The sequence below is a fragment of the Lipophrys pholis genome (assembly GCF_963383615.2).
Source record: "Lipophrys pholis genome assembly, chromosome: 15".
In the NCBI taxonomy this organism is placed as follows: domain Eukaryota; kingdom Metazoa; phylum Chordata; class Actinopteri; order Blenniiformes; family Blenniidae; genus Lipophrys; species Lipophrys pholis.
This window is the reverse complement of record NC_137642.1, coordinates 14,560,728-14,583,829: the sequence shown is the minus strand read 5'-3', so window position 1 is coordinate 14,583,829 and position 23,102 is coordinate 14,560,728. Positions and strand designations below refer to the sequence as shown.

The following is a 23,102-nucleotide window of genomic DNA, read 5'->3' as shown; positions in this document are numbered from 1 at the left end:
GAATTTACCCTCATTCATGTGGGGACTGAAAAACATCTGTGACCTTACTACTGATCTTGTTTGTCATGTATGTGATATCTGGCTGCAGTATATGCTTATGGGGCATATACAGACACACATATAAATAAGTCACTTGGTTTTACACGATATTATGATTTTGTTTTAATGATTTGGATGGTGGTGGGGGAAAAAAATACAGTTAAAAGAGTGCATACTGCAAATGACCTGCTTTGTGTGTATGTGTGAAAACTAGGTCTGGTTAGAAAACTTGAGGGTAAAGGAAAAGTATGTGGCTGTGAATTCTTTGAAATAGACTCGGACCATTTCAGGTGTGAAACCAAACAGTTGAAAACAACAACACTGAATCTGCTCTGAATGACTGAACCGCACATTAAACGGAAAATGTTCAGTGCGGGGTATCAACATATATATTATTTATCTTTCCCTGGTAGGTGGATGGCGATGTATCTGTAAATCAATGCAAATGTTCCCTTTAGGCGCAGAGTTTCCTCCTCACGTTCAAAGCGAGGGAGGTGGGGTGTTTGGTGCGTCCTAATATCTTGGGAAGTGTGAAGACGAAGTGTGCACGGCTTTGACCGAACATGACCTATCCGACTTGCCGTAGTACTGCAAGGCTGTGGCACTCCTCCTCAATGAACGTTGGAAAGATGGCGACTGCATACGCACAAGCGAGAGTCAACTGTACCGGCGGGTAGAAAGTGCTGAAAAGAGACACAAATCCACGCATCTTGCAAACATTCAGCAGTGCAACGCGCGTGTGAAGGTACTCAGACATGGTGTAGCTCATGCACGGTTAGAAGACGGCGGCCGCTGCTTTGCTATGGAGCCTCCGGATCGCAACAAGCCCAGCAGGTATGCGAACACTTCACCATCAGGACCTCGCAGCTGCCAAATAGGGAGCTGAACGCGATACTGCGGGCGGCTCAACGGGGGCGCTTGCGCATCCCGCAGAAAGCGTCTTCCTGCCAAATAGTGGTACGTGTGCAGTTGATGCATTTGCAACACCGGAGTTGTAAACTTTTTTTTGGAGCTGCACTTTCCGCCGGGATTTGTCGCAGATTTCCCCCCCCCTCAGTGGACTCCAGTTTGCTAGAAAGATCGAGAAAATGCTCGCCCGATGCTGAGGTAACACTATGGACATTTATAACCCCCAGAAACCGTGCAAAATGTCAGGGAAGAGCTAGCTACCGTCTTCTTTTAGTGCTGGCTTTTTCACTTTATTGTCTCCCCCCCCCCTCAACAAGTTCGCAAACGGCTGTGTATGGAAGTTGCGAGGTTTTGAAGTTGCGTTGGGTTTTGCATGGTGGACTCGTGATGTTGGACTTGAAAGTGCGTCGACTGGTTATTTGAGATCGCCGGACGATGTATTTTGATCACATCAGCGGAGCAGAAAGTTCGCAGGCTTCCAGCTAGCATGTTGCTCCTCTGTTATTGTTAATCCCGAGGCTGGACCCGGCGCGGGTCGCAATCCATGCACGAATGTGTTTGGCTCGTTTACAGGACGGTGCCTTTCTGCAATCTCTGCAAGCAGCATGCACCCGTCTGCACACACGAGAGGTTTAGTTGTACGTGCGCATCTCGTAGTGGAAATACCGCAGTGCTTTGCCCCTGACAGACCCTCAGGAATCTGCTGTTATGTCTTTCTTTCGCTCCCCTTGCTCTCACATGCTTTATCACTTTCTGGGCATTTATCAGGTTGGATCGGTTCTTGTCATCTGCGATCTGCTTTCCAGCAAATAGCCGTCTTTTTTTCCTTCTTCTCGTGCGTCGGCTATTTCAGTAATTACGGAGTATCAGCCAGTTGTTATTACCTTGCACGCTCTTGCCCGCTCACTTTAAGTAGACACACAAACAGCTCGGGAGATTGTGCAATAGTGTCCCTGATGTTGTTGCTGTCCTGTCTTTCTTTTTTTCTTTTCCCCCCATGTATCTGACCAGCAGCAGTGGGAAGCATTGCTCGATCACATGATAGTGTCATTATACTGTTATTTCCTTTTTCATAGCCATGGTTACAGTGTGCTCCACTTTCCAGAGTGTAAGGTAACTCATGCTCCAGAGATTTCACATTGATTATTGGCTCTTTATTCACTGGTTTGCTAACGAGAATATACTTTCAGTGTGGATCTGCCACTGCTGGGGATTGTTTCCTTGTTATTTATGCAGTAAAGCAATGGGAAGCAGAGCAAACATCTAATCAATAGAGATTACATGGCCAGAGCTGCAGACTCTGCAGAGAAGCAACTTGGGTCCGGCCAACCTGTGTTGTTTGCAAACATCTGCTGATATATTGCACTTATTCGTGAAGTGCAAACATGAGTTTTCATTTAATCCCCTATATACCTTGAAAGGTGAGGATTTTTCTAACCGATGGGTATTTTTAGTAAGAAGACTCGGTGTGCAATTGAAGGCTATCACTATCTTTGCAAGTACAGAGGTCCTTTGTCAATAATGTCTCGTCCTCAGCGTCAGTCTGAAGACTTTGTGGCTCACAGACATTCCAGAGATTTCAGGATGTGGTGTACTGCGTGCAGTAGATGGCGGCCCGGAGCTCTGGAGGAAGCTAGTTGGGTAGAACTCATTAATGCCTGTGTTTGCCAAGTGCACAGGCTGAGGAATACAGATGGACTGTCCTCTAGTGTTTCCTATCTGCATCCTGTCTCGGCCCACACCTGCTTTACAGAGAGAAACTAAAGCTCTCGCATTCTGTCACCTTCATCTGTCATTTCCTTTTTAACAAAAGCATCTTTGTCGCTACTAACTGTTGCAGCTGTTGTTCTTATTGCACTGTGCAGAATAAGGAAGTGCGTGATTGACTGTTAAATATGGGGGATTTACAAGTTCATCTGCTTCATTTGATATCTGCAGTTATGTGGAAGGGAAAGCTTTTTGCTGATTTATCATCCACTGTTTCTGAATGAATTGCAAAGCAGAGCATTGCATAACCCACTGTCATTAAACAGTGCCTGTGTTTATATACGTTTAGATCAATTGACTTGCTGTGGTTACTGACATAAGCACAGTAAAGTCTGTGTCTTTTCTTATACTCGGGACATTCTTTGTGTCAAATCAAGTATAAGAGCAGATTGTCCACAGAGGTGCTTCTGTAAATGCCAACCTCATGATTGCTAAGATACAAAAGAGCTGTTTGCTTATGGTATCATGTTTAGCAGCAGGAAGCTGCTCTGCCACACATGTACAGTACACTTTGCACAGTTGCGTGCAGGAGAAGTAGGGAGGTCCACTCTGGGTAGTGTTGCACTTTTCCATTCAAGGGTGTGGCCAAGAATGTCGTGTTCATTGTTTCTGAATTCTGTCACTTTATGGCGCAAAAGCTGATTACGTCTGTAGCTCTGCCCTTTTGTGAGGGATCGGCTGCTTGTCAGACATGTACACTGTTGAATGCATGATCTGCACTGCCGCCGTGTGCACACAGTTGCAAAAATGGTTATTTAATCATGCAGCGTCAGCAGTTAACTGCAGGCTCAAATCTGGAGCCAGCGGACACATGGTTTTTACAGTGCGGGTTAATCGAAATCAGCATTTAGCTTACCGTGCATCAGTTGTGCCAGCATGATCTAATTAAAGCAAAGCGTGCTCTTACAAAACTCAGACCACCTTCTCCTCCTTTCCTCTCTCTACAAAAAAAAAAAAAAAAACCTCTATAGTTCGGGCATTGTGAGCAAGTGTGCTCACTAACCAGCTGTGTGGTATTCAGCTGTGGGCCTCACAGGCCACGTGTCACAACTATACAATAGAGTGCCCCTTGCTGGTACAATAGTGTGGATGGTGGGTGTCAAAGGTCAGCCCCCCCTGACTCTGGCAGCCCTTAGTGTCATTACTTCAGTCCCCGTACAGAAAAGACTTTCGATTTTGTGCTGTTTATTATTCACTCGGTGCGTCTGCTTGGGGGCTCGAGCATTCCACCGTCCTTTATTGGAGCCCCAATGAGCCATCAGATGAACCATTGAGAGCAGCCAGACACCATCTGCAGTGATAATTCACTAGTGGCAGCCAGGCAGGGACAGCTTGAGGACCATAGTGTTGCTGTGGTTAACTGCAGGAACGTTCTCTATGCAAGTTTGCAAGTATGAAAGAGGGAAAGAGACAGAGAGAGAGAGAGAGAGAGAGAGAGAAAAAAAAATCAGAAGAATTTGCACAGCCTTCACTTTAGCAGCTCAATCCGTCCTCCAAGTGTTTCATGGCAACATAACAAACAACCGGCAGTGATGGCGTCATTGGTTCCGCTTTCATTCCTGACTGATTCACTCATGCTCTTTTGTGTAGAGAAGTGTCTTTTTAGAATTTGGTCGTGTTCCCTCTCACACACATATCCTATTTTTGTCCTCAGACATCGCACACCCGTGCACACTTTGGATTGTTTACAAGTGCATGCACTGTCTGATCACACTGTGACGAACGCGGGTGCAGGCTGGTGGCATAACAAGTTTCTGAAATGCTTTGATGCATTAATGCAGGATTAGAATCGGCCTGCGCTCAGCCTGTTGTTATCAGTTTCCTGATACCTGCTTGAGCCTGCATCACAACACCACAGTGGTTTGTCTATTGGGGTGCGTAATCCCTTATTGTAGTGCACATAATTGCAGACTGTGTCCTCTTGTGCATAGATACTGAAAAGATCACTGTTATGTTCTGCTCCTGCAGCACAGCTTCCCATACAGTGCACTCATAATGAAACCAGTGTATTTCCATGTAAGAGTTGGTCTTTAATTTCAAGACTTGTGGTGACGTTGGTTGGACTATTGGCAGTGCGGTGGATAGTTTTTTTTCTTTTTGTTTTTGCAGAGACAGACTCTCGGGAGAACATTTTAAAGCAACGACAATTATTTCCAACCTTTAACTCTAATAATGATCAAACCGAATGATTTAAAATAACCAGATCTTAAAAAGTAACAATAGTGTCTGGGTCTGGTAAAGTTTTTTTTCCGGGTGGGGGGGCTCACGCACAAACTTTATGCTCTGTTAGATGTTAGTGATGTGCGATACCACTGATTTCCTTTCCTTTCCGATCTGGTATTGCCCAGACTGATACGATACTGCTACTTTGTACACAATCCGAATGTGTGAGGGTAACTCTGAGCTTGTATAGTAAAAGAGAGGAGGCAAATTTCTTTTATCTGAGCTCCATATGACTGTTTGTCGTCACAAACATATGTGTGCCTCTGACATGACGATCTTGAGCTTCAGCTGCATGGGGCATTTATACAGCCGTAATAGTTGTAGAACAAGACGTTATGTTAACGAGCATGAATTTGATCATAAATGCAGTATTAAGTAAACATCTTGTTGCGTATTCCAGTAATGATATGGTTTGTGAACAACATAACTATGTGTTTTTGTGTTGAGACTTGTTCAACCAAATAGCAGTTCTTGCCCCTAATGTGCACAGGTTACTAAAAATAGTAACTAAAATGTGAATATCGATGTTAGAATTGGTGCAAAAACAGCTAGTATGTCATTTTGGTATCGATTTGCACATCACTAGTGGGAGTGAGCATTTATATCAGGACGCTTAAACCATTGGTTTGGATTTCTGCCAGCTGGGGAGTGAATTCTCGGCGAGTCTCTCGACAAGTGTCAATTGCTTTTACATTAGTTTCAGGATCATTTCATAAATTACACATAATGTGATAAAACAAATTGTACTTATATGTACTGTATACAATTGTATGTATATTGTACTTATATGGGCATAAGATTCATAGAAAACTAAATGCATTCATGTAGGTTGTTACCTTAACTTCTAGAAGAAAGAGGGTGCTGGTCAGACTGGGGAGACATTTCAGTAAGACGCTCCACTACTCTACTTTTGGCGAGTGGGTATTATTACTTTCAAAGTTATGCAGTTCCGCTCAATGTGGTAAGTTTCTCATATTATAAAGCACGTTTGCATCTAGATATGCAGGCTTATTTGCAGCAGGTGTTTGACTGCCTTGCATGCAGCGCTACAGCTGCACCCAAAGTGTGTGTGTGTGTGTGTGTGTGTGTGGAAGGAAACAGATTCTGTTCAGGAGCAGATGGGCAATAGAAGTCTGGACTCTCCCTCTTTGTGGCTCGCTTCAGCACAAGATTTCCAGATTAAGCGCCCCCCTCCCAGAACCCGCCCCCCTCCCAGAACCCCCCCCCCAGTGAAAGTGATACAGCCCAGTCCCTTTCAACAATGTCAGCACAGACGCTGACCGGCACGCGTGGGGGAATGCCTCTTGGGCAGATGATCGATGGCAAGACACATCGTGACCAACGCAGATATCGCCTGTTTTCCTTCCCTCTGTGCTCTTTCTCTCTCTTTTTGTGTGTGGGGTCAGACCTCCTAACCTTTCTTTCTAATCCTATTAAAAATCCTCAGAAAGGCATTAGGGGAACAAAGCTTTGACATTGTAATTGGGAGAGGCGTGCTGCTTGTTCTCTTGGTTTCTTTCCCTCTCCGTCTCACCTTTTCTTTCTCAGAAAGAAGTATTGGAAGTGATCATAGCACTTTCTTTCTGCAGAAGTAAGTGCAGCTTCTACTTTGCACATCATGTATTATAAAATGATACTATGATTTTTAATTTTATTTTAAATAACACTGAACCAAAATTCTCCTAAATGTGCATTAGTAGTTTAATTTCTTTCAGTTGTTGTGTGATTGGCACACACTGGTGAGCGGAGTTGTGCAGTCTGGTTGATAACATAGCAAACACAGTTTACAATGCTTACTTTTCCTCCCTCCCGTTTGAGCCATTATGTTTATTTAAACCGAAAGAAGGTGCCCACCGCTTATTATCCTTCATCTGGACGGCTGCGGTCATGCACCCAGATCTGCTGCCACACATTTAAGAGGCAGCCAGCCAGTCAGACTCCGAAGGACAGACAACTCGTCGTCTGTTGTGCGCAGCAGCAGACATGCAGTCTAGCTGCACTTCAGCAATCTGTTTGCTGTGGCATTAGAGAGATTTGCTGCACACTCTGTTATTGATGCAAACAATGCAGCCCTGTTTGACCTTGTGCACACATTTCTACGGTTTTGGTTTGTGTTATGACTGTTTCATGGTGCCAAAGCAATGACTTGTATTTTGCATATCTTCCAGGATAAGAATGTTTTTTTTTTTGTTGTTTTTTTTTCATTCTGAATGCACAACTCCAGTCAGTGTCATTCATGGGTTTTTAAAAAAACCTTTTTTTTATCTATTTTTGAATGTTTACAGGCAGGCTAAGCCAGTGGAAGATGCATCCCAACAAAATTCTGAGGTGGGTGAATCCTGGGAGTCCCCCAGTGAGGAAGAAGAACCTCTCTATGGAACGTCACCTCCTTATATGTCCCGTCAGATGAAACGCATGTCTAGCAAACATCAGAAGAACAGCCAATCGAGGAGTGCAGGTCGTTCTCCGAACAAAGGTGAGTTAAAATATGGGAAGCGGCAATAAGCCTGGATGCTGTGACATAGCAGTACATTGTTTCATTAATCACTGAGCCCAATTTGAATAATATACAAAATCCACAACTACACAAAGAAAACCCCAAAAAACTCCCCAAATTACTGGTTAATGTGTATTCCTCTGTACCCTAACGGTTTAGAGGTGTTTCTACTTTTAATGCATTAACCAAAACATTAACCAAGACATCTTGCTATCGTGAAAACTCCCGAAGATTCCGGAGGCATTGTGCCACAAGATCTCGTTTGTACACCGAATCTCACAAGATCTCGATTTGCACTGGAAAAAGGATTGACCATCACAACATTTTGGACTATTCTCATTCCTTTAATACTCTTTCATTGAGAAAGTCTAGCTTTTTTGGGGCGGGCTGAATCGGCCAAATGTTGGTATTTTTGCTTGAGAAAAGAAAGTGAGACCTTTTATGGGAAGTATTTTTTAAAGATTTTTTTCTGGTGGAGTAACTTTAACATCCATAATAGGAACACATGCACAAACATTAGTTAGTAGGGAGAAAGGTGAATGGTTAAATCTGTTGCTGGGATGTGAAGATGAGTGCAGAAGTTACAGTTGCAGCAAGTAATCTTTGAATTAAACTTGGTTATTAACCTGATAGAAGTGATAACCAGCAAAAGGCAGTGTTACTTATAATGGTCTATCCATAATCAGGGAGTTGGGTTGAGAGATAAGAAAAACCTCTGGACAGAACTTTTGTCTTATGTGCTGTCTGACAACTTGTTTGATTGGTCAGAAAGGTCTGTGTGGTCAATGGGGGAAAAAGGCAGGAAGATGCTGGGTGTAAATGGTTTTACAGCAGCGGATAGTTGTAAAAAACCAACAAACTTGTATAACACATTTTTTTAAGGCATAAAAATACAAACAAATGACTTAATAATTGGTGTAAAGAGGCAACCCAAAGGAGCTCTTTATTTGATTCGTTCTGGTCAGAACCAAGCTTCTTCTTGTTCCTGCCGCCTGGAGCGAAAGAACACATTTTTGCTTAATCCTCAGGTGTCTGTCTGTGTGGTTTTTCAGAAAACAACCACTTCATGTCTTCTTCTGGTTTTTTTGAGGAAACATATACAATGAGCTCTTTATAAATTCTGGCCTCCGGTTAAGATATGTTTGTTAGAAGAAGGCATGGTTAATTAGCAGTTTCTCGGTTGCAGCAGGTATAGAAACCAACTATTACTTGGCACACTTACTGATCCTAACATCCTTTACTTTATAAAAAGAAAAAAGGGAAGGTCATGTCATGCTTAAAATATCTGAATGGTATGGAAAAGTTATCATTTTGTGACCCGTTAAGATGATTCTAATGGAATTGTATGAGGCCTTGTGAAACAAATTTGTGAATGTGCTTGGCTTTAATTGCTTTACATGCATTATAGTGACTGGGGGTGTGATTTTATTCTAGCCGACCTCAGCACGTCTATCCTGAGAGAGCCCAAGCCGGCTGAGCCTCCTGAGGAGCACAGCTACAAGCAGGGCAAGAAGCAGAGGGCCACACAGCGATCTACAGAGCGAGACCACAAGAAAACCATTGAAGAGTCCTTCATGCTGGATCCACTCTCAAAGTCGAGCCATTTTGGTTCCCTCAACATGGATCCCAGGAAGCATTACTTGAGCTTGGGCTGCAGCAGCTGCAAACTCCCGGTGTCGATGCCTCACATCGGTCGGACTCACCGCCAGACGTCGCGGACGGACTGTCCTGCCGACCGGCTCAAGTTCTTTGAGACTCTGCGGCTGCTGCTGAAGCTCACATCTATGTCCTCCAAGAGGAAGGAGAAGGAGCAGAGAGGCCTGGAGAACATGCCCTTCATGGGCCACAACAACGAGGTCATCTGGCTTGAGCTGCAGGCGTGGCACGCACGGCGCTCCACCAGCGATCAGGACGTTTTTCTTTTCACTGCCCGCCAAGCCATACCCGACATTATCAACGAGGTGCTGCACTTTAAAGTCAACTACGACAACCTGAGAGGGGCTCAGTGTTCAGGGTCTCAAACAATCCAGAGGGAAGATCAGAGCATCCCCGATCTACGCTGCGAAGAGAAGAAGCGTGCTGTAGCAGAGACCAACCACTGTGGAGTAGACCCATGGGGGTTCAGTGCCTGCCCCTCCTCAGCGCTGAATGCAGCAGAGCCCCTCGGCTCGGGCGCCGATTGCAGGGAACACCTCCAGCGTCAGCGGCTGGCTTTCGAGCAGGTGAAGCGGGTTATGGAACTGTTGGAGTCAGTGGAGGCTTTGTACCCGTCGTTACAGGCGCTTCAGAAGGACTATGACAAGTATGCAGCTCGGGACTTCCAGGGCAGAGTGCAGGCACTCTGTCTGTGGCTCAACATCACCCAGGACCTCAACCAGAAGCTGCGGGTTATGGCCACTGTGTTGGGCCTCCATGATCTCTCCCGTATCGGGTGGCCCGTCTTCGAAATCCCCTCGCCCCGCTGCTCCCGTGGAAATGAAGAAGAGGAGACTGAAGAAGACGAGGAGAACGATTCGACGGCCACTTTCACAGCGGAAAGTGACACAGAGGACAGGGATCCTGAAGAGGAGGGGGTGACGGGATCTGTAGCAGGAGAGCTGTCTCCTACCCTGACTCCTAAATTTGCTCGCTTGTTGTCCGAAGACGAGTTTCTCCCGACTGCTTCATCAGTGATTGCAGAGGCCTCGGCCAGCGGAGGAGTGTTCTGCCCCACATCCATCTACAGACCATTTGTGGATAAAGCTCTGAAACAGATGGGACTGCGTAAACTGATCCTCAGACTGCACAAATTAATGGACCGCTCTCTTCAGAGGTCCCGAGCAGCGCTGCTGTGCCACACTCCGGCACTGGAGGTGAGCTTTCTCTTCTTCATTGGAATGCACAGTAATTATCATTCAATCTTTAATTATCCTGGACTATGGGGAGTGGAATAACCTCGCCTGCATTGTTACAGCTCAGTAAGATGCAACAAAGGTATCTGTGAGAATGAGTGATTGTTTTTAGTACAATGGCCATACAGTAATAGGCACTCGATGGCAAGTATATCTCTGTATGGACACTTTGCTTTGGAGCCTTTGTGTGGGGTTTGTGTATTCTCTCTGCATTCATGACTTTTCTCCAAGTCCTCTGGACTGTGTAGAACCAAAGTTAACTTGAGTGTGTTTGTCCTGAAAATGGACTGGTGACCTTTCCAGCTGGGATTGGCTCCAGTACCACCAGATTCTACGTTGGATATAGCGCTATAGGAAATGAATGGAGTGGCTTTAAATTCTTAAATACATTTTTGGCCAACTACATGTGGAGAAGATTGCTGGTCGAATAAAAAATACAATAAGGAGAGAAGTACCAGAGCTGGTTAACATCTGATTTATTAAACTCAAATATTTGAGGGCGTCATAATTTCATGACAGAGTCATGGTTCATTTTACAATAACTACATAAATAATGATGATATTCTATTTCTGTTAATTTGAGGGTTTTTTTAAGGGTCTAACTAGAATTTGTAGCGATTGCACTCAAAAAAGCACCTTTAGTATTTCACGTTGTTTACTGAACTGAAATTATATATATATATATATATATATATATATATATATATATATATTTTTTTTTTTTTTTTTAAATAACTATTACTAATTTCTTAATCGGCAATACCCAAGTAGATAATGGCACCCCTATTTGACAAACACTGCAATAGTGTATAAGTTGATAATATTGAAAGATAGAAATACATGGTATTGATGGTTAATGAAATAATTTGGATTAGCGATTTTTTTGTCTGATCTGACAAAACATGTCAAAGAAAAAAGTCACCCCGGGGACACTGTGACATCTCTCTACTGCTTTATGAGAATGATTTAACTACGTAATTACTGATGAGGTATTAATCAAAATAGTTTTGATGAAACAGTCTTAAGATTTTGGTTTTTGCAGCATTTACTGTAATCAAGTGCAATAACGACATAATAGACTGCTAATTTTACTTTAAGTTTAAATGAAGTAGAGATACTAAACAATATACCATGATGTAGTAAATAAGACAATCAACAAATAATGTGTTCATTTATTTAATATTAGATATATTTTTTACATATGTTCTTGCCCCGGTTTCTACTGTTCAATGCAATGTGCTTTGAGCCCTTGAGCCTTATTTTCTATTAAATAGTGTGACTCCCTGAATGCGATGCACTGTGGTGCACTGCTTTATAGCCGCTCTGTAGCATCATGTCTGCAGTTGATGAAATGTGGGGAGTGAAAACGTCTAATCATCATGTCTGCAATGCAAATGTCAGTAATTCAATAAGGCACGGCGGGAAGCTGCTTTCACAGGATCTATCGGTGATCTGGAGATGTGCTGGCACAGTAATATAATGAGAGTTATTGAGTCTATCGCGATGACTGATCAACTTTGCTTGTTTGTATCGATTAGTTTTGGATGGTCGTAAACTCAACTCGATTAACTTCAAATTGTCATGCCACACGTACATCGCTTCATAATAAGTAAAAAAATTTAGCTGGATGGTGGATTTCCTGTATTTTAACAATAAACAAAAGAGAAGCAATATAAGCAAAAGTATGCTCTGAATGATGCGCTTTACTTCTCCCACTTTCAGTTTGCAGACTTCCCGGACCCCATGCTGTACAGCGACTACCTGCCAGAGCTGTCCCGTCACGTATCCTGCCGCGGCCCGCCGGATTCAGAGCTGGACACAGATCAGGTGTCCTGGAAGGATTTGCTGGACATGGATCTCCCGTCCTTCAGGCCCGCGTTTCTCGTGCTCTGTCGAGTCCTCCTCAACGTCATTCACGAATGCCTTAAACTCCGACTTGAACAGAGGCCTGCTGGAGAGCCGTCACTGCTCAGCATCAAACAGGCAAGAAGCTGCTGCGGCACTTTTTAATGATTCAGCTTTCAAACGTACTATTTTTACATCCGGCTGTGTTCGGGTCAACAGCTGGGCTGTAAATATTTGATGACAATATATGTCAACAACTTGGACAGTTCGATGGGTTTGCATGCGTTTTTGTCAGTGGACACATTTATCTAGATCAGCGGTTCCCCAGTGGTGAGAATGAGCATGTCCACAAACCTCAGGCACTAAGGTTGGGAACCACTGCTTCAGTTTTATTAACCTATTTCCCTGGTGACTACATAACGCAAAGTCGAGAATACCTGACTTGTATGTGTTAAATGAGGTTTTGATGGGGTGTTGTTTGTGCTCTGCAGTTGGTGCGTGAATGCAAAGAAGTGCTTAAAGGAGGTCTTCTGATGAAGCAGTATTATCAGTTCATGCTGCGGGATGTAGTGATCGACGCTCAGGGCTTGCAAACGAATGCCAACATCGATGAGTTTGAAGAAGACCTTCACAAGATGCTGGTGGTAAGACTCTTCTCCGTCACACTGACTTTAAAGAGGGGAGATATTCTGTGTTGCGGAAGTATGGAAAGGTAATGGAGGAAAAAAGAAAACCTGGAAGCCGTGCATCCCAGATGATGTGGTCCTCAAACTGTGTCTGCAGGTGTACTTTGACTACATGCACAGTTGGATCCACATGTTGCAGCAGCTGCCTCAGGCCTCTCACAGCCTGAAGAACCTTTTGGAGGAGGAGTGGAACTTCACTAAAGTCATCACGCCATACATCCGAGGAGGGGAGGCGCAATCAGGGAAGCTTTTCTGGTCAGTCAGCCTGCAGCATTATGGTCCATTTTACTGTTTCACTCATGACACCGACTTGCAAGTTGAATAGACCCGGCGTGTTAAAGGTTGAAGTTTGTTAATCAGACTAAGCTTCCCTGCTCTTCACAGTGACATTGCTGGGATGCTGCTCAAATCCACCGGAGAGTTTCTGGATGTTGGTCTGCAAAAGAGTGACAATGAGTTCTGGGAAAGTGCGGACGACAGTACCGCTTCAGATGAGATCAGGTGGAGTGAATTCTCTGTAAATTTAAGTTACTGGGACAAATATCTAATCAACAGCGATATTGATAGTTGATTTATTACATTTTTCCATAAAGGTGAAATTGTCACATTTGAACGTTTTACTTCTCAGGATCTGTTTGAACCCTTTTGGACTTTCTTTTTCAGGCGGTCAGTTATCGAGACCAGCCGGTCACTGAAGGAGCTGTTCCACGAGGCCAGGGAGCGAGCGTCCAAGGCTCTGGGCTTTGCCAAAATGCTTCGCAAGGTGAGACACAGCAGTGAAGAATTTTCATCTTCTTGAAACCAAAAACCACAGCTGCCCTGCACTCAGTCTGTGCCCTTTTCTTTAACCCTCCACTCACTGAAGTCTGTGGATCTGTGTGTTCTGACACACACTTTGTTTGCTTCCTTCTCAGGATTTAGAAGTTGCGGCAGATTTCAGCATCACTAACGGGGTGACCTGCCTCCGGCAGGCACTGAAAAAGAGAAACTATGTGAAGGTATGTTTTGTTTTTCCTGCTAATTGTGCACATTTCATTTGATGTCGTTTCCATTCACAGGTGGTTTGTTTAACCTGCTTGTCTTTCTTACGCAGGTCCAGATTCCAGGTTTGGAAGAGCTCCAGGTTTTTGTCCCCTGTGGTCTGAGGGGGCAGCGGCCTCTCATCCTGCAGCTTCTCAATGCCGCTGCCGGCAAAGACTGCTCCAAAGAGCCTGATGAAATCATTGAAGACGATGCCTACCTGCTCATGAGTAAACACGGAGCCGGAGACCCCAGCGCCGACGCCGACTGGGCTCAGTGGGACGGGGAGCTGCTAAAACTGGTCCTGCAGATGGAGGCTGTTGACACATTAAGGGCCATGAAAGTAGGCGGCGTATTTAAGTTTGGCATGTGTGCATGTTCGTTTGATGAATGCTCGTCAAGCCTCCGTCTGGTGCAATGTGCTTCCAGGTGGAAAACGTGCTCTTGATCGTGATGCAGTCGGCTCACCTGGTGGCGCAGCGGAAGGCCTTCCAGCAGTCTATGGAGGATGTGCTCACTCTCAGCCGAGAGCAAACCTCGAGTCAACCTCTCATCGCCGGCGCTCTGGAGGAGCTCAAGGTGCTTACATAACTACTTGCAATGATTTCCAACCCGTAACGGCACGGGTTCGCTGTGCTGCTGTAAAGCCAGGTGCATGTCGACGGCCTACTTTCATTGCGTGTTTTTACTGCAACTGTACATCAGTTACCCTCAATTTCTGCTGTGCCGGATTTGAGAAATGTCACTCAGAGAAACGACACGAAACACAGTCGGCGTTTACACGGTGGCTTTTCTTTTAGGATGGTATTCGATTCATTCAGGGGGTCAATCCCATTATGCTCTGCACTGTGACCATGGGTCTAACGTAGAAGATACTTTCTCTCTTTAGAGTATGATTAGGGTGATGGTTTCTGTGCGATGGCGTCTCCTGCATTTCAATGATCAGATCATGAATGGGTTTACACACCACCTCCTCCGATCCGATTGTATTTTTAGTCAGATAGAGACAATTTAATCAGGTAAATTAGAGCGCTTCTAATCGGATTGGTACTTAATCTGATTCTTCAACATCCATGTAATTTTAGCTCTGGAGTTGTATCCCATTCAAAGCAACACTGAGATTTTGCTAGATTTGTATATTTGCTTGTTTTTTTTTTTAATCCATGTGCTTTAAGATAAACACTTTCTAAAGCTTGGTATTCAAAAGAACAACAATACACGTTTCTCACTCTGTTTGTCCCTCCTCTGACAGGACGAGGCTCTGCAGCTATGCATAAAGATCAGCAGGGCCATCGACCGAGTGGAATACATGTTCACTACAGAGTTCGAGGCAGAGGTGGAGGAGTCCGAGTCCACCACTCTGCATCAGTACTACAGGGAAGCAATGATACAGGGCTACAATTTCGCCTTCGAGGTAAAAGCTTGCAGGACACAAGAAGTCTTGACACCGTGATTATTTTTGCACTCAGAAATTGTACAACTTATCTCTCTTTTGTGGAAATATTTGGGGATATTTGATGAGTTTTCCCACATTTACTTTGGTTTAATGTATATATGAAAAATGCTTGACCAGTCATTAACTGGGGGGGGGGGGGGGGATTTATGTAGTAATCTTAATTATTGCCCGTTTGCTCTTCGTAGTACCACAAAGAGGTTGTGCGCCTGATGTCAGGGGAGTTCAGGCAGAGGATCGGAGAGCGCTACATCACCTTTGCACGCAAATGGATGACCTATGTCCTGACCAAATGTGAGAGTGGCAGAGGCACCAAGCCCAGGTAGGAGCACCCAGGTTGTATTTACTTTAGTTCTATATTTGGGACACCTTTTATAAAAGGTAGTTAAAGTTAAAACCAAGCCCATCCTACTAATGCAAGTACTGCATCAATGATTCAAATGTATTTCTCTTTTTTTTTTAACAATCACAATCCTCATTAAATACATTTCTTTTACTCTACCTTGTAAAAAGCTTTTCATTCTCTTGTAAGCAAGCTGCCATGGAAACACCACTCTGTTAATAGAGGGAAGCCTTTAAGCTACAGCTTGACATTACAAACAAAGATGATTTTTTTTTTCTTTTTTATTACCATGACAAGTATGCACAAAAAAGAGGCTCTGAGCACGAGTCACTCTGTCCTATTATCAATACTTTTCACCTGACAGGCCTCTCGATGTCAGTAAATTTGTATTTCAGCACTAAAGTTTTGATCCGATGTTGCGCTCTATGTTTACAGGTGGGCTACTCAGGGTTTTGACTTTCTTCAGGCCATTGAACCTGCCTTTATATCAGCATTACCAGAGGATGACTTTCTGGTAATCCACCTTCTTTGTGATCTCAACTTTGCACGGTACACATGCTCTAATTAATATGGATTTGTGAAAGCATGTCCACTTTCCTCACCAGAGCTTGCAAGCCTTGATGAATGAATGTATTGGACATGTGATTGGGAAGCCCCACAGCCCAGTAACAGGCCTGTACATTGGTAAGATCCTCCACTGTGATGTGTTGTTTATTTGGCCCGTGTTCACAGCTGATTTGAGTATTTTCACATGAGTGGTTACATAAAGCAGGTGGAGCAGCATTGTGATTATACTCCTGTGACTTTCAGTCACTATCCGTGTGACTGGAAGTTTGTAAAGTAATGATACGTGGTTGATGGGAGGAACATACAGGAGAGTTGTGTTGGAAGAAGAGTATCCACTGTGAGAAACCAAACACCAAATATGGACAAAAAGAGTTTTTGCTGTTTTAAATAGTTTGCAGAAACGATTTATTAACCCCAGATTTTGCACCACTACTTAGTTGAATGTCTTATATTTATTGTGACCACATCATTAACATCCACAAGAGGCAGAATAATTGCAACACCTCAATGTAATAAAGTCTCGCTCAACAACAAATATTAAAAATCTGTGTTGTTGATGCATGTTTTGGTTTTTGTAAATGACTCCTTTTAATTAAGTGTTGGGATCTTTCCTTTCAGCTCCCAGAAACAGTCCTCGTCCTGTAAAGGTCCCTCGTTGCCATAGTGACCCTCCAAACCCCAACTTGTTCATTCCTAATGCTGACGGTTTCAGGTAGGGGACTGCACTTCAAGCTGGCTTCAGTTTGATCTGCTTATTGTCTTTTAGATTTTAATCTCAGCGCTCTATCCTGCATGGCTTTGCATTTTCAAATATTGTATCTCGCTCTGTGGTTGTAAAGTTCTTAAGCGTGTGCATGTGTGTGTTTTCTTGTGATTGTACCGTTTTTCAAAGTGTGTATCTCCCTGAGTGAGTGTCGTCTACCCCCTCAATCAGCCCCCCCAGTCCACACATCTGAACACATCCCATTGAACGCCACACTACCGGCTCAGGCAGTGCTCTTGAGTCCTCAGTTTGTTTTTTCGCCACGCAGCTCTCGAAGCCTGCCCTGCGATCTCCGGAACCAGCTGTTCCCCAACGGCCCTCGGCCCACTCCTCAGGGCCCGGGGGAACACAGCCACACCAAAGCACCCGGCAGCACCCCCAATGACGTCAGGTAGCCTTGTCCCCCCCCAAACTAGAAACTGTTGTCAGAGCGTGGCCCGCAGGACTAAAACTACCAGCAGCTTCTCTCATGAAGAAGAAATGCTTCATGTTGCAGTGATCGAGATCTGACAGGTGGAGGCAGGCAATATTGAACCATTCATCATAATCTGTGCGGGTGGAGTAATATATTGATTTATTGTTTGAATTTTAAAAAGGAGGAGGAGGATTGTGCCTACAAAAGCAGTCTTGTAAATAATTGGATAGTTTATTGATTGGAGCGTGTAGTTTTGATGCATTTCATTTAGAGGCAGCATATATCCTGCTGCTTAGATATTTAAATAATCCTTTACTTCTGTGCAACAAAGTAAGTTTCTTTTTCTGTAATTAGGTCATCCTTAACATATTTAAAAATACCTTTAAACCAGCTTTCGTGAGGTTTTATAATTTCCAGCCTGTTGAATTTGCTCATCTATAATAGTGAAGCATTTCCTTTTCTCTTTATGTTGCCGTCATAACTTAAGCTATAAGTCAGAGATGATGCACTTACAGCATGGCTGTTGAAATTCAAAGAAGATTTTCTTGAGGCTTGTTGAAGATGCAGCTTGCTAGTAAATTGCATGACACTGATGTTATTCAGAAAAATAGAATCTGGGCCAAAATAAACCCCCAAAACAGACTTTAGAATATTTATTTCAGCCTTACGGGTTTTATGAAGGCTGCAAAATGTCTGCATTATAGATAGCTGATGCTTGCAGGAGTGTCGCCACTGTGCAGGGAAGGGTCTGTGGTTGTTGTGCATGGTGTGAAAATGAGCTCTACCCCATTGGAAGAGTGGCGCATAATACTCTGCTTCCTAGGCTGTTGGTATCAGTCTTGCTTTGATGCTGGTGATTAACTGCCTGTAGATTTTCTGGCTTATTAGTGTTGACATTAGAGCCTTCACTCTGGAGAGCTGACCTCGAGAAGTGAATGACTCTGATGCATGTAGACCTAATTAATGAATTTTTAACAGACACGCTAAAAAAAAATTAAAATATTTCTTTCACTTGAAGGGTCAGATGGTTTTCTGTTTATTATAGAGTCTTAATTATTTCAAACTTTAAATGTATTTGTATGAGATTTGCACAACATGAGGTGTAAATGCAATGTTTAGTATTGTGGTATCTATATGATTTATGATAAATACAAATTGAAGTACAATATGTTAATGTGTTTGCACCTTGATATTTGTTTTTCCAGGTAACAGTGCTTGTTCTGTCAGAAGCAGAATTTTTTCAATTATTAATTGCACTTTTTTTTTTTTAATCAATCTCGGTCTTCTATTGTTTTTTACTTCATACTTACTTTACTTCATTCTGCCCTTTTAGAATTTCCACATGATTGTGAAGGTAGATATCGCCATAACTTTCAATCTGCTATATATTTTGCGACCCTGCATTACACAGATGACAGTATTTCTTTCCCGTATCTACTCCTTTGCCAGTCACTGGGTCACATAGGATTAAACATGCTTTTAGATATTGTGCTCTGGACTGTTCGGGTTCTCCCATTCTTTCCATGTAAAGCTTAGTGCATGAAACTGTTTCTGCAGCACACTTGCTTCAAAAGAATAATAATACATTGCTTTCTTGGTGGTTGCAATTAACAGAGAAACTCCCAGATTGAAACGGGGTGATTAGTCTTTGACGAAATCTCAGTGAAATATGAGGGTTGTTTTTTTTGGTTTTTTTCGTGCCTGCAGAGGATCCAGTTTCCATGAGAATGACCGTCTGTCCTCAGTCGCAGCAGAGTTCAAGTCTCTGAGCCGCCACTCCAGCCCCACTGAGGATAGAGAGGGTGGGTGTCTTCACATATACGTCGGGCTTCATCTGAACTCCCTGAGCTGAATTCTCTCCTGTGATCCATTTCTCCAGAACCGTCCTATCCTAAAGGCGACCCCAACAGTGCTGCACGGAGAAGCTGGGAGCTGCGAACCTTCATCAGCCAATCGAAGGGTGAGACCTGTCGCACCGACTAAACCCAGTTCAAAATCACTTGAAAACATTAGACTCACTCCTGTTCGCCGGCTGCCTTCAACAGACACGGCTGCACGGCAGAGTCCAATGGAGGCTGTGCGCCGGTCCATTCGCAAGTTTGAGGACAAGCGCTACGCAATGATGAAGCAACGCAACATCATCGGCCAAGTGTGTCACACACCAAAGTCCTACGACAACGTGATGCACGTCGGACTCAGGAAAGTGACCTTCAAGTGGCAGAGAGGCAACAAGATAGGTGCGGCTGCATTGTGACCGTTTATGTAGTATTTCTTCTCTCTCTCTCTCTCTCTTTGACACAGACAGTAATGGTACGTCTGTGTGTATGATTACAGGTGAAGGCCAGTACGGGAAGGTTTACACCTGCATTAATGTCGACACTGGAGAACTAATGGCTATGAAGGAGGTATGCATTCCTGCCGACTCGGGCAGTTTTAAAAGACAAATCGTATGACCGTCAGGTCGTGACACACATCTGCTCTTCATCTAGATCCGGTTTCAGCCAAACGATCACAAAACGATCAAGGAAACTGCCGATGAGCTGAAAATATTTGAAGGCATTAAACACCCGAACCTGGTGCGATACTTTGGTGTGGAGCTCCATCGGGTAAGAAACCGGCAAAGATCAGCCTCCGCTCAGGTGGCAACGCTGTGCGAACCCAAGCAGTTTGGTTTCAATCTTTTGCGTGCTTTCACCTGCAGGAGGAAATGTACATTTTCATGGAGTACTGTGATGAGGGCACGCTGGAGGAGGTGTCCAGACTGGGGCTGCAGGAACACGTCATCAGGCTCTACAGTAAACAGATCACTACGGCCATAAATGTCCTGCATGAACACGGCATTGTTCATCGTGACATAAAGGGTCAGTACAACATTTATCTATTTATTTATTTTTTCCCTTTCTTAATGTACATCTGGATTATTATAGATGAACTATTTAACGGTTCCCCATTGTGTCCTTTTTGTGTTCCAGGAGCAAATATATTTCTAACATCATCAGGCCTAATTAAGCTTGGTGACTTTGGCTGCTCAGTCAAGTTACGAAACAACACTCACACTATGCCGGGGGAGGTCAACAGCACGCTGGGAACAGCAGGTAAGAGACAGCAACACATGCACACGGGGGGGGGGTATGCTGTAATTCATGGGTCGGTGACAAATCAGCCCTGACATAGAGAGATAATTGAATTATTTCACAAGTGTTTTTCACAACTTGTTCTGAAAATATGCATCAGAATTAAAGAGCTTTGCTCTCATTTCTTTTAATTCAAAATGCTATTTATAATTTTGTAAACCTGAATAGATCTGAAAATGTCAAATGTTTTTTTTTAAACTTGGTTTAATAATTAAAAGTGCATATAAATATTTATATACAAGTCTAAACCTCATCACATCAGCTTAACATTTCTAGGATTGTGAACACCGTGTCTCGAACACAAAAGGATGATTCTGTGTAGGCACAGTAATAAACACGTGACGGAGATTTATATTTCCAATAAATGACTGTGAATTTTCCTCAGCTTACATGGCACCCGAAGTCATCACGAGAGCAAAAGGAGAAGGTCACGGGCGAGCAGCAGACATCTGGAGTTTGGGCTGTGTCCTTATTGAAATGGTGACTGGAAAGGTAAAGAAAAGACTTGATTATTCATTGTTTTCCATATTTATGCTCCAAGTCCAAAAACAAAAGGAAGATGCTATGAACAAGTTTTTGTTCCTACTTGGAGTTTATGTTTGAGTCTAATTAAACGTCAAACGTTCACACGCGTTTTGTTTTTTTTCTAAAGAGTTGCACCATTTGTGTTAAAATAACAAAACGTTTTTGTTAGTTTAACACAAACAGATTCAAATTGTGCATATATGCTTTTACTCCTTGAGCCCGTTTCATCCTCCACTTCTACTTAAAGAAATTATTTTTAACGTAAACAGAAATGACTCATGTTCTTACCTTTGTTTCAATCTACAGAGGCCCTGGCATGAGTATGAGCACAACTTTCAGATCATGTACAAAGTGGGCATGGGCCACAAACCCCCCATCCCGGAGAAGCTGAGCACGGAGGGGAAGGACTTCCTCGGCCACTGTCTGGAGAGTGAACCCAAACGGCGCTGGACAGCGAGCATGCTGCTAGATCACCCGTTTGTCAAGGTGAGAGACCCCGTGACACACCCCTTTAATCGTTTTATCGTGTTCACACCCTGTGACAGGCGTGGATTCACCTCGCATCAACGCTTTTATTCAAGATTCAAACATCTGTGCGTGATCCATACGACAGTCTGAGGGGGAAAAAAAACTTAATTTTCAATCTTTTCATTATGAAACATGGATCTGTTCAATGATATATTTACAGATAAAGTAGAACGTCTATGTGCTTGTTCAATTTATTCATACTTTTTTGCAAGTGTGACTTGCAATAGCTCCCAAGGAAGAAAAAAAAATGACCCTTTTTTTTTTTTTAACTACCAGTACAGTCATCTCTTATCTTGTGCCAGAGGTTTTTGATGTGGGATGAATTGCCTGTAATTTAGAGGAAATGGCCGATGTTATCGGTTACCTGATTGCACTGCGCTTCCATCCTTTTCATGCTTACAACTGCAGGATATCCTTATGGACTGAAAATAAAATGCCAGAAAAGCAAGATATGAGATTGTTAAACCTTTTTGTTTTTCATTTTGAAAGACTAACAGCAGTTGTCTCATTTGTCTTTTCAGGTTTGCACTGATGAAGAGTGAACGAAAACCCCTCTGTGGCTTTAAAGTTTACAAATTAAAGCACTACTGTACATGCTGTTGGCAAAAACAACAAAAAATTAACTGTGGACAAGGAGGAGAGGGCTTTACGGCTGAAGGCACATGGAGTTAAACTGAGGAACTAATTACAATATCATTTCAGATTACAACTGGATATATAGAGTATAGAGTTGTGTTTTTATTTACCTGGGGGACAAGGGGAGGAAATGTACATACTGTAAGAAATGGATTGGCTTTAATTCTTGTATAAACATTATTGTAAAGTTAAACTATTGCCACATATGTTCGTTGTCAGTGGTGAAGAGACCTCTGAAAAAGCATCGAGAAATCGCCTGCCGTTGGTGTCCGTTTTAAACAAGTGGGTGGAGGTAGGGGGCAAAATCTATAGCACTTTTAAACTGTTTACCCAAGGGGGCAGTCGAGTATGAGATGCCCCTTTGAGGCTGACGATGTGTCAAGCCTCGGTGAATGGAATTTTACTGGTTTACCTTCACAGAATCATACCATCCACGTAGGTTTTTCTTTTTTTTTTTTTTAAATAAGAAATCGGACACGACAAAGGCGTTCTTGCTTTTGTATTTCTCTTTGCTTTTTTGCCGAGGAGTGTCAAGTTGGGGCAACTCTCAAAGTCTACTGGTCATCGGTGAGGAGCTGTTCTTGTGACTGGAGCGAAGCCAACTCAAAGGAGAAAGTGGGCCCGCGCTCCCTCCCTGCTGCTGAACACACAACCAAACAAAGACACTGACACACAAGTCTAGGTCCTCTGCTGCTCTCACATTGTTTGCTTTGTAAAAACAATAATAATAAATCAATTTTTTTTGTAATTATCTCCTGGTTTTTGTCTTTCTACTTTGGGATGCATGAAAAACTATTGCACTGGGTGTAAAAACGGCACCTGAACTGCAGACATGACGTCGACTAGGGGCGTCAAACCCAT

At 43.4% G+C, this 23,102-nt stretch overlaps 1 protein-coding gene across 1 annotated transcript; it reads left to right on the top strand.

Moving 5' to 3' along the window:
- Positions 1-658: 658 nt before the first annotated feature.
- On the top strand, positions 659-22,994 carry map3k4 (mitogen-activated protein kinase kinase kinase 4). Its single transcript, XM_080481044.1, has 27 exons — positions 659-873; positions 7,224-7,414; positions 8,870-10,287; positions 12,049-12,309; positions 12,663-12,815; positions 12,955-13,112; positions 13,242-13,358; positions 13,521-13,620; positions 13,772-13,855; positions 13,951-14,220; positions 14,307-14,456; positions 15,130-15,291; positions 15,519-15,652; positions 16,109-16,187; positions 16,279-16,357; positions 16,859-16,952; positions 17,272-17,394; positions 19,126-19,220; positions 19,298-19,378; positions 19,464-19,655; positions 19,753-19,823; positions 19,908-20,024; positions 20,120-20,279; positions 20,391-20,513; positions 20,938-21,044; positions 21,384-21,563; positions 22,127-22,994. The coding sequence occupies exons 1-27, from the start codon at positions 842-844 to the stop codon at positions 22,145-22,147; spliced, it is 4,752 nt and encodes a 1,583-aa protein (XP_080337170.1). The 5' UTR covers positions 659-841; the 3' UTR covers positions 22,148-22,994.
- Positions 22,995-23,102: the final 108 nt, after the last annotated feature.